This window comes from Mixophyes fleayi, chromosome 3, assembly GCF_038048845.1.
Source record: "Mixophyes fleayi isolate aMixFle1 chromosome 3, aMixFle1.hap1, whole genome shotgun sequence".
Taxonomy (NCBI): Eukaryota; Metazoa; Chordata; class Amphibia; order Anura; family Limnodynastidae; genus Mixophyes; species Mixophyes fleayi.
In genome coordinates, this window is record NC_134404.1 from 246,804,898 (window position 1) to 246,816,918 (window position 12,021).

General features: G+C 37.3%; 1 protein-coding gene across 5 annotated transcripts in view; it reads right to left on the minus strand.

Annotated features, from left to right (window-relative positions):
- Nucleotides 1-2,149: 2,149 nt before the first annotated feature.
- The window catches only part of ARID1B (AT-rich interaction domain 1B), an 835,793-nt gene continuing 825,921 nt past the window's right edge, over nucleotides 2,150-12,021 (minus strand). For all 5 annotated transcript variants that reach the window (XM_075203385.1, XM_075203384.1, XM_075203383.1 and 2 more), the window contains 2 exons: nucleotides 5,635-5,765; nucleotides 2,150-5,218 (listed from right to left, as the gene is read on the minus strand). In XM_075203385.1, the coding sequence (XP_075059486.1) occupies nucleotides 3,464-5,218; nucleotides 5,635-5,765 (1,886 nt within the window). In that variant the 3' untranslated portion in view covers nucleotides 2,150-3,463. The remainder of the gene's footprint in view (nucleotides 5,219-5,634; nucleotides 5,766-12,021) is intronic.

Below are 12,021 nucleotides of genomic sequence, written 5' to 3' on the forward strand. Positions count from 1 at the left end.
GCTTAAATGCAGTGGAAATGTTGTTTTTGGGATAAAGTTCATTGTCATAGCAAAGAGGGACTTAATTGCAATTCATCTGATCACTCCATAACATTCTGGAGTACATGCAAATTGCATCATAAAAACTGAGGCAGCAGACTTTGTGAAAAATAGTATGTGTCATTCTCAAAACTTTGGGCCATGACTGTATGTTCTAAGCATAATCACCGGCTGCTGACACAGAGGTCAAGCAGTTTCTTACCTGTGAATCAGCCATCTACTATGGCATAAAGTAAGAAGCGACCATGGTGGGGGATTGGTGTCTGAAGAGGGTGCGCCTGGGACACTTCCGTAAGGTCTGAATCTTATCATTTATACAAAGTAGTTGCACCTGTTTTAATTTGCATTCAGTGTCTATAAAATCCTTTTAGGATTCACTAACATAATATAATATTGCACATGACAATTTTAACAATCTACATAAAAAGACAGGTGTTAATAAAGTCTTAGGGGGGTATTCAATTGTCGGCGAAAATGCCAAAAATCTCGCGGTCCGCGCACTATTACCATTACTACGCTAATTTTCTGGCTGAATTTCAGCTCGCAGCTCTCTGAGCCGCAAGCTGAAATCCAGCTAACTACTACCGTAATAACGGTAGTAGTTTTTTTACGCGGCGGGATTTCGGAACAATTGAATATGTTTGCATCGAAAGATAGAAAATAACAACTGGGATTGTGAGTGCAATATTAAAAATGCCAAATCCAAAGACAATTTGAATGAACATAGAGTGATTGTAAAAACTGGTGAAATATGTAAATCATATGTATTGGTAATATACAATGCCTAAAAAGGAGGAGGAAGGAAAAGGTCACCTTTACAGTGTGTTTACTTTAAAAAAAAAAATCAATTGTGAGTTAGTGTAAGGAACCAACCTAAGTGTATATCTCAAAAAAATGCTAAACACTCATTAAGTAAAGCAACCACTCTGTCTGCTTTAATGCCACACTAAACTACTCTAATAGAACAATGCTGTGTATAAATATAGTTCATTCTTCAAAGAATCCGCTAAAGTGTTCCATGTTTCAAGTCCTATTTAGTACAGTAGACTGCAGTGTGCACTTTTCTTTACTAATATTGCTAGGCCTTGAGTACAAATTTAACCTTAGAGTATCAGCCAATTCAAAATGTAAAAAAATATTGTTTCCTACACTAATAGTTACAAACCGCAGCTGTATACAGATTACTATTCTCCACTGAAAGAGCTGTGTTGTGTATGCAAGTCTAAGTCATTTATCTAAGGGTCTGGCAAAGAACTCAATGTACAGTAACAACTTATATTTTCCACAATAATATTTACAATTTATGAGTGAGGCTTTCAAAATTGTGCTGTGTTTGACAGCTAATAAATCCCTTAGTCTACCCTATCCGCCAATTATTACACTGGTTATAAAACATGAATGTTCAGAACTTCCAAATTGTGCTTAGTCTTTTATACATGTTTCATGTATACATTTTCCATCTCATATTAAAAGCTGATGGGAGGTAAATCCATGCATTTGTCCCACAATGCATGGGAGGGAGATTAAAGTACCACTTTACATAACTTTCTAGCAATTCATACGAGGTACTAAAGCTAAATGTCTTTTTATTATGTGACAGGTTGTACCCACTGCCCCATTACTGTGAACTGAAGAGGACTTTGGGTGTGTGTACAATTAATGTTGTCAATGTTGTAAAATGACTGTGGACAGCTCACTTTTAAACTGGTCATATTCAATCAAATTAATTTCTGGGAATAAACTGTGCAACTCATCTCTAGACAGAGTGGTTAAGCAGATATGTTAATTTGTATAGTTACATAGCCCATTCTATTATTAAACAATATTGCATAAAAAAGCAATACAAATAACTGGAACAAAAGCTTATGCAATGAAAGGCTGTCTAGCACTCTTTACAAAAATGTCATGGCTTTGTGGAATGCAAGTCTAGCTACTGTCTATTTGAAAAAAAATATATATTGTCTATTTAGTATCAACATGAAAACTAAATATTAGAACTCTTTAGTGTTTGCCAACATTACAGAGTATATTGAAGTTGTATAAAAAATGATTACTTCAGACTTCAAAATTTATATGAAACAAATAATAAGTGATTATTCAAAAACACCCATCACAGTGCTTAACAAGATTTAATGTACATTTATTCTTAACATGTGGAACATATAGTATAAAGATTTTATAATGAATAAATAATATTCATTAAGCCAGAGGAAAAAGATGAATTTACAACAAGTTTTTTTTTCCATTTTTTTTAACTACATATTCTTGAAATACAAATATGTTGAGTCTCAATACTGGAAAAACCTCAGAAATTGTGTTGCATCATCCATTATTTTGTAATAACTGCTATCTGTATTATATAACCATTGTCTAATTCAGTTGTCAGGCAACTATTTCCACATTCTGACCAGAAAGCAAAGTGTTCAGCTGCTATCCCGGAATAGAGAATTCATTAATACATACAGATACTTGCACATTAACCTCTTATTTGGAGATATGGGCAGAAGAGAATTATTCATTTTCAATGCCGTGAAAGAAACGGAAAAAAAAAAGAAAAAAATCTGACCATAAAAATCTATCATCACTTTAACCACATCATGGGAAAGTAGCCAAATAAACTACTTAAATGCATGTTGTTGAAGAAAAAAAGTAAAACAAAAAAATACGAAGGCCTGTAAATCTCTTATATACATAACAACCCCTGTGCAGTAGAAAATAAAATGGAAAAAAATATAATGAAATATCTGTAGGCTGTTATAGTGTGGAAACGCAAATGCCATATTAAATAACAACATTGGTGTGTATTTCTGAACTCATTTTACTATGTTCAGAAGTTTATTTTTTATTTTTTTACCATAATTGTCTATTCATGTAACTCCTATTTTAATGTTACTGTTATCAAAGGGGGGGGGGGGGGGGTTTGCACAGTATTTTTCCACATACTGTTAAAATATCACTAGCGGTTCTATTGCACACAGCTCTTTTTTCTTCCTCTTTTTTTTATTTGCAACTCAAGGGAGAAAAGTATTTTGAAGCGGAAACTGAAAACTGAAATAACTTATTTTCTGTAAGAAGTGTTACAATTTAATTTTACAATGCTGGTACAGGTTTATCAATCAGTCCCGTTAGGATACAACCAAGAAAAAGAAATCTAAGGGGAAAAAAAATCAAAATTACCTCAGGTTGATACAATCACCAACTTTGGCTAAGAAAAATAAAATAAAATAAACAGTAATTATTTATTTTCTTAGCTCATTAACCATTTCTTAGATTTTCCAACAGGGAAATAATGACTGGATATTAGGAGCATATGTTTTCCTTTTATTTTTAATTATTTTCTCTAAGCTTGATAAAAGAACTTAAAATTAGCCAGTTATATGTGACTTCCTACTCTCCCTCACACATGCTTGGCTTCCGACTTGTGTCATAATTGTCCTATTTGAAACAGTACATCACAGATGATTGAGGCAACTGAAGAGTTCAGAACAGCTGTTATAGAAATATCCAATAAACGGCCTTCATACAAAAGGAATTCAGAGCGGTTTTCCTCCACTTTCGCCATGGCTAGTAAAGCCTTAGCTGCCCTGCACATCATGTCTACACTAGGTGGCTCAAAATGAGGAGGTTGCATGTGCATGAGGTTATGCTGACTCTGCTGATATTGAGCCATGGTGACACCATCTTCCAAGAAGCTTATTATGTTACCAATGCTTCCTTTCTGCACAACTATGGCCCTTGCTACCAATGTATCGCCCTGAGCAAGGTTTGAAAGCAGTGCCACAGACATTTCTCGGCACACTGGATTTTTGCGGTCTCCGACGTACCTAACTAGAGTAGCATACAGTTTCTCTTGGCGACTGAATGGAGGTGTGGCCAAGATAAGGTCCACATTATTGTCTTGTATACTGAGTTTACATAAGGTTTCCAGCACAAGTCTCTGGGGGGAAAGGATGGAATTGGGTCCTACTGTAGGGAAGGGATCCTGTGCCTCTGCAGATGGGCACAATATCCAGTGTAGCAAGCCATCTAAGATTGGCAAACAGATGCTTTCTGTGTAAACAGACAAGTCTAGCTGTCCAGAAATATTGGCTAATGTGACCAATGTATTTTCCCTCAGTACCTCAAGACAGTCCCACCACCACTCATCTTTGCTACAGCTGGCACTTCTGTCTTCATCTTCTTCTTTCTCATAAGTCTGTGGTGTTCGTTTTCTCTCAGGATGCTCATGGTGGAGGAGAATTAATTTCCCAAGAAGCAGGACCAAGCCTGGGTGTTTGGACATCTCTGCATCATTCCCAGGAACAAAAGACAAACTACGGATAATATTTGACACACAGATGCAACGCTTGGCCAAAGAGTCTTGCCACTGAGCTACTGTACACAAAGGAGTTTCATCTCTGTTTCTTGGTTCATCTTCCAATAACGTGATATTCCTATGACTTTTGGCTTGATGGATTCCTAATGGAAGTTTGCTGCTCTCTGTTTGTAAGCAATGATTATTTGTGTCCTCAGGAAGTGCACCTGGCCTTGCAGAAAGGACATCATCAATGGTTGCAGTTATGCTTTTTTCTGTTTGGTTCTCATTATCCTCTACTAGAACTTTGTCTTCTTGCTCTTTCTTCTTTTTGCTTAGGAAACTGGTGGAGGTTGGTGATCTTCTGCGTTTGGGGATCTCTATTTTGCTTTCAAAGTGAGTCTGGATATGTTCAGTTGTGTCACCTCCGCCAAGTTGCCAATGAAGAAGCCCACTAGTGAATTCCTGAACATGCCCAAGCCGGTCAGATCGATCAATTACAAATTGATCACTCTTCTTCACAACTTTGATTGGTAACTTGTCAAACTTACTAGCTTGCTTTTGCCTCTCACTAGAATCAATAAATACTTCAGGTCCCACAATGGAAATTGATTTTTCCTCAGTTTTTAAATGATCTTTTTCATCTACAACACACTGAACATCTTGGTCAGGTTCATCTTTGTCATTACATTCATTCTCCTCCTCCTCTAAGTAATCTGTATAATCCATAGCAGCCTCCTCCTCCTCTGTGCATGGACTGTCTTCAGAACCATGCTCAAGAGCTTTCCTAACATTTTCACCAACTTCATATTCCTGCAATATCCCAAAGATGTCAATGAGGCATTTTCTAAAATATTCAACCAAAAGCTCCAGGAATCCAGGAAGCTGTTAAAATCAACAACAAAATAAAGAATTAAATGTTTTAATTCCAAAGTACAGATGCCAAAAAATGACATCTCTAGAAATGCAATTCATTTTTTCAACTAATTCTGGCTCTTGGCAATTTATGCTTGTTCTGTTTTTCATACATTCATTTCAGATCTAAAAATAAATCAGGCATTTTTTACTGAATGTTGCAACAAAAAAAGAGGAAGATACAAAGGAATAAATCTTGCTGGATACTATGCTAACAATATAAAGCAGTGGACAGGCATGCAAACATTACCACTTATAGTGGGCATACAAAGCCAGAGTCACCAGGAAGTGATAAGCTGTACTGATCTCTTGTGAATACTCCCAATACATTCATCAGAAAATGGTATCACCAACAGCTGTCAATTATTTATCTACAGTACACTCACCTGAGAAAGGTTAAATGTAGCCAATGTGCTATCGTCATAGAGCAGGATATTAATAGTGTCTAAAGCCCATGTACTTTCAGCCAAGAGACCAGATTTTAAAGACATCATCACTCTCCAAGCCTCAGGTGATACTAATAAAGTTTAACAGAAAAAGTAAAAAAAAAAAATCAATATTTTCCTCAATATATTTGCAACTATATGTACCAAAACTTATTTTGCAAGACAGTACCATAGATTTATACAGTTTCGTAAATATATAAGGCCAGTTTCACAAAAGTGTAAAATCACACCTGAACTTCATATTCTCAAACAACCAAAGTAAATTTTAAGACCACTGTAGTTCAAATGACAAATGTGATCTTAAAACTGTGTAAGAGTAAAATTGTATGATTATTGATTTAATATCTATCATGTGCTAAGCTTTATAAAATAACATGTTATAGCCTTAAAAGAAATTAGCAGATATTTTACTCAGAATGAGAAGAAAAAACAGATTGAAGCCTTGAAACAATGTTACAAGATGTTCTGAGAGAACATGAACAATCCTAGGACGCACAGCTGAACGTTCTGTGTAAAGTAACAACAATACTGATGGCAGAATGCCTGAGAAGATAAAAGCATAAATAAGAAAAATGCAGAGCACACATAATTATCTTGTTGTTGTTTTTAATAATTTACTGTCTTATGATTGGTTGTTAAGTATCTATGCCTCTAATAATTTACTGTCTTATTGGTTGTTAAGCTTCTATACCCTTAATATTCTACTGCATAAATAGAGAGTCTGAAGTAAGCTCTGGTTAGAACAGAATCAGAATTACTCAGCATTAAATCATACAGGTGTTGGGTATTTTTCTGTTCACCAGTCAACTGGAAATCAAGGAAGATCTGACTGACATTGAAGTTGATTGATAGAAGTATCGATGAACCCCGATACCCCAACATTTCTGGGGGCTCGTCCGGGATGCCACAATATCTCCACACCTGACGCCAGACTCCACTGATGTCCAGAAAATTGCTGAACTAAATTCCGTACGGTGAGTAAGAAAAAGTGTAGATTTCTACGTTCTTACTTTGCACAGTATTTTGTATGTCTAAGGAAAGTCAGTTGAGGTGATTAGAGGGTATTCCGTGAACCCAATGTTCAGTCAGAGGAAAGGATAATGAAATTATAAATGTATGGTTACTATAGATTATGATGGATGTAGACAATTTGAGTTAGAAGATAATAATAGAGGTATATGTAAGAATTGTAGCTGCTGCATTGTTCTGAGAAAATATTCAGTTTGCAAGGGACCTAGACTAGAGGTTTTGTGAGTAATGAAAAAGAACTATATTGTACATTAGGGTGTCATTTGAATCAGGAAGTACTAGAGAGGAATTTAGGTCAGAATTGGTCAAACATAATTACATACTGGCCACGAAATAATGTTACCAGAATATAAACCTATATGTCCTTACACGGACTTGAGGCGAAGAATCGGATCAGCCATAAGAGCCAGCCTTTTAATCTAAAGCTGATAAAACTCACATCTGGTGTTCCTAGGGCAGACTAGGAGGTAAAGGGTTAAAGACACTTGAAGTCTGTACAAAGGGGAAAATGGTATTAACTTATTCTGCTTACAGGACATTGTATCCCAGATACTGACAGTACTGTGACCAGTAACCCTACAATGGGGGCACAGAATAGTAAGATGCCTATTATAGGTAAACCCATTGATATAATGAAGGAGAGAGAAGGTAGTAAAGCTCTTAAAATAATTCATAAAGTACTCAAGAGAGCAGGATTTCCCCCAGAAGGCATTAGACTTGGAGAAATGGTCTCGGTTTTATTTGAATAATAAAGAATGGATAAAAAGGCTTGGCTATGAAGATCAGGTCAATATGTGGATATGCTAAATGTATCAGAAACTGAATGATATAATGAATCAAGTAGGTTGTGTACTATAATGTATGTTTCATGCTGCACAGCTGTAAGAGTGAAATGTGCCTCCCCTTCCTTATTCTATGTACAAGATTTCAGTGTGTTGAGATAAGGATTCTCTTTTTGTTATCTGACAATACATGTAACATTGATAAAAAAAAGGTTCTTTGAGTATGCAGCACGGTGGCGTAGTGGTTAGCACATCTGCCTTACAGCACTGGGGTCATGAGTTCGAATCCCGACCATGGCCTTATCTGTGTGGAGTTTGTATGTTCTCCCCGTGTTTGCGTGGGTTTCCTCCGGGTGCTCCGGTTTCCTCCCACACTCCAAAAAACATACTGGTAGGTTAATTGGCTGCTAACAAAAATTGACCCTAGTCTCTCTCTGTCTGTCTGTGTGTGTCTCTCTCTGTCTGTGTGTGTGTGTGTTAGGAAATTTAGACTGTAAGCCCCAATGGGGCAGGGACTGATGTGAATGAGTTCTCTGTACAGCGCTGCGGAATTAGTGGCGCTATATAAATAAATGGTGATGATGATGTATGCTTCAATAATTTAAGAGTACCTAAAATGTGTCCGGAGAGATGAGTAGTAATAATATATTGAAGCTGACTTGTATTTAGTTTAATGTTGGGACTTCTAGTTCCACAGCAGTAGGCTGGAACATATCAGTTGATTTTTCTTCCTCTGTATGTGAGTTTTGTCTCCGTCTTACTACGTGTGAGAGAGATCCGTGTTTATCTGTCTTGACCGTTTTACAAGAGACATGTTTCAAGGTCGGAAAAGTTGTATATTTGTAAATGTAATTCCTGCATTGCTTAATTGTAAGCTTTTGAAGAGATGCAAAAGAAGTTTTAAAATCTTTGGTCCATTATTGTACAATTCAGTGGACAAGGCTGTAAAAAATGTACAGATAGTGTCAGAAAAAAAACCAGTGACCTTCAGCTGGCTAAAGTCCAACAAGCCGTTTTGTATTTGAACAAAATAGATTTATTTCTGAAGTTGAGAAAAATAGCTTTCTCTTTAATGAAGTTGAGAATTGTGGGAGTGAGCTTTTACATGCAGATATTACAAGCGGTTTTAATCTGTGTGAAAATGACACTGATGAATGTCCTCAGAAATCAGGCGGGTTTGTTATGCCCATGAGAAATGTTACGAGACAAAATACCGTCTGTGAGCGAGACTTGTTTATATATTTGTACTTTCGACACAGAAATCACAGAATCACTTTGACATCCCCTGTTTGTGAGATTAAGGACTGCGGGACCTTTGAGGAAATCATATTTTCATGGCATGGAACGCATAGCGTCACAGTAAAGCTACACAGAGAAACACGTAAACAAATGTTTTATTAGCAGCTGTTCACTGCACAAAAATATTCACTGGTTACCTGATACTGGTGGACAAGCGTCTTACATGCAATAACACACACTGATTGGGAAGTGTGAATTAATGACAGTTATTGTAATCCCTAATTTATAAATGTTAATTTCTATGCAAAAAAACTACAGAAAAAGACCCTTTAGGCAATCCAGATTGAATTTATCCAACTTCCAATGAATAGAAGTTTGCAATAAGTTTTGATCCTGTCAGGATTCACTAGGATGAGTGGGATCCTTCTGTTCTGCCTGGGATTGATGGTACTTCACCCAGAGGCGCGGAATATAACAGAGTGGAAGGTTTTCACCAGAGGTTCCCACAAGGGAATTTGGGCTTGGCAGCTTCCACCCTGCAGGTCGCGGCCCTCTAGGGGAGTTCCCAGTGAGCGGTGATAGAGAACCTAATACAGAGAAGAATGTAGGCACTAGATAGCCACAAATGAGTAGGATTACTGACTGAAGCTCAGTGATAGTCCACAGAGAGATAGTAGGTGACTTGCAGCAGCAATACACTTGGAGAGATGGTAGCGATGATCTGCAGTAGTTACCACTGACAAGTGGAGCAGGTAATAGGTGAGTTGCAGCAATACACTTGGAGAGATGGTAGCGATGACCTGCAGCAGTTACCACTAACGAGTGGAGCAGTTAATAGGTGAGTTACAGCAATACACTTGGAGAGATGGTAGCGATGATCTGCAGTAGTTACCACTAACGAGTGGAGCAGGTAATAGGTGAATTGCAGCAATACACTTGGAGAGATGGTAGCGATGATCTGCAGGAGTTACCACTAACGAGTGGAGCAGGTAATAGGTGAGTTGCAGCAATACACTTGGAGAGATGGTAGTGATGAACTGCAGGAGTTGCCACTAACGAATGGAGCAGGTTATATGTGATTGCACCAGCAGTGCATGAGCTGCTTCCAGGCCAGGAGTCTGACGAGAAGAACCAGCACTGAGAGGTGCTAGGAGGAGCCTTATAAATGAGAGGTAACCAATGGATGAGCAGGACAGGTGAACACAGGTGAGATGATTACTTGCGCATGTGCAGAGCTGATTGCTGGCCTGACAGCCAGGGAAGAAGCAGGGAATGAGGAATGAATGATATTCAGGTTACCGGGTGGCAGCCGTGGGTGAGCAGCGTGTGACAGGTCCACAGTTACAACAAACATAAGTAGAAACTAATGAAGGATTTAAATAATGTAGACTTTGCTGAGTAATGATTATTGTGTTTTGGAAAGAGATATTAGACTTTATGGGCTATTCGCATAGCAAATGCATGTGGTTTTTCTGTATGTTGTTGAAGGTCAGAAGGTATGATTTTGAAAAGAAAAGAAGAAATGGACCAACATAGTTGAATATAAAATTATGTTTTGGTTTGTTTTTTTGTTTTTTTATTAACCAAATTTTATATCTGATGGCTTGAAAGAAAGTAATGCAATGTAATGTCAAATTATGGTAGATAACAAAAGGTTTTTATTTTTATCCTCATAATAGTTTTGAGTCAATCAGTGTTGTAAACACATTCACTGCCCTTATTTACTGTATTATAATCATCATATACTGCAAGTACTTCTTTGTATCTTGGGTATGGTAATGCATTGCTGGTAATTCAATGTTTGGACATAAATGAAAAAAGATTTAAGACTTTATGAGCTATTATCCGTGCTCCTGCATTAGCACTTCTGGATGATAGTAAGCCATTTGCACTCACCGTTGAACAGAACCATATGTTTAACCAATTTTAAGCTAAAGTAACTTCAGCACCAACACTGGCTTTGCTAGATTACGACAGAGCTACTCAAGCACATGAAGATGAAGGTTTCACTCGAGATAATGCCCAACCTAGCAGACTGTTTAAGACCAGATTCCTTAATGGCCTTTCTGAAACATATCGTTGTTCCTTATACGACCAGAAGCAGGGACAATGAAAATACAAACTATGCTCCAAGTCCTGGAAGGTATAGAAGACCGGGAAAAGGAGAAGCAGAGGAAAGCCAAAGACAAGTCCAAACTCAGAGAAATACCGTTCATGTGGTCCAAGAAAATCAAGACTGGAAGACTGGAAGGCTTGAACAAGCACAAGAGGTGCACCTAAGCAACCAATAAAGAAAAAAGAAAAGAAATGAAAAAACAAAGAGTTTGTTTCTTTTGCCAACAGAGAGGGCGCATGAAAAGAGATTGCATTAAGCATAAGAAATGGCTTTAAAGAAGAAATCAACAAGCTACAGACCAACAACCCACATAGGAAATTGGCACTCCAACGTACCTCCCACTCACAAATAACCAAATTCTGAAAGATGACTTGACTAAAGGCCTAGTGAATGTCATATTACCTGATGGTCAAGAATGTGAGTGTCTAATTGATATTGGAGCAAGCCGCACTGTATTAAGAAAACAGGAGGTACCTCAACAACTATTAACAGAAATTGATTTACCTGCTACAGGCCTAGCAGGAAAAGAAGTAAAATTAACAGAAAGTAAACCAGTCACACTTTTAGTAGGTGAAGAGAAAATTGAAGTACCAATACAATTTCTCACTTCCTCATCTTGGACCGGATTCATTAAGGATCTTAAATTAAGAAGTTTCCTATTTAAGTACCCTGGACAAAACCATGTTAAACCCACTGTTTTTTCATGTAGCACACAAATACTTGATAGCTTATTTGTACACTGAAATTTAAAGTTGATATTTGTTTGCTACATGAAAAAACAGTCAGTATTTAACTTTTGTGCAAAACAGAAAACTAATTTGCACCCCTAGCATTGTAACATGGTTTTGTCCAGGAGACTTAAATAAGAAACTTCTTAATTTAAGATCCTTAATGAATCAGGCCCCTTGTTCCTATAATCTGTTAGGAGCAGATGTACTTTCAAAAATACAAGCCAGTATCAAATACACCCCAAATGGAGTAAAACTCATGAGTCAACTCCCATCTCCAGGCCAAGAAGAGCTTACAGCAGCAATCTACATGCTAGAGCAGATTAGCACATGTCAAAAGGAATTAACAAATAGGGGTGTTAAGAAAATGTTGCTGTCCTATAACACACCCCTATTCCCAGTAAAGAAACAAGATGTCGGACAAGGGGAGCAA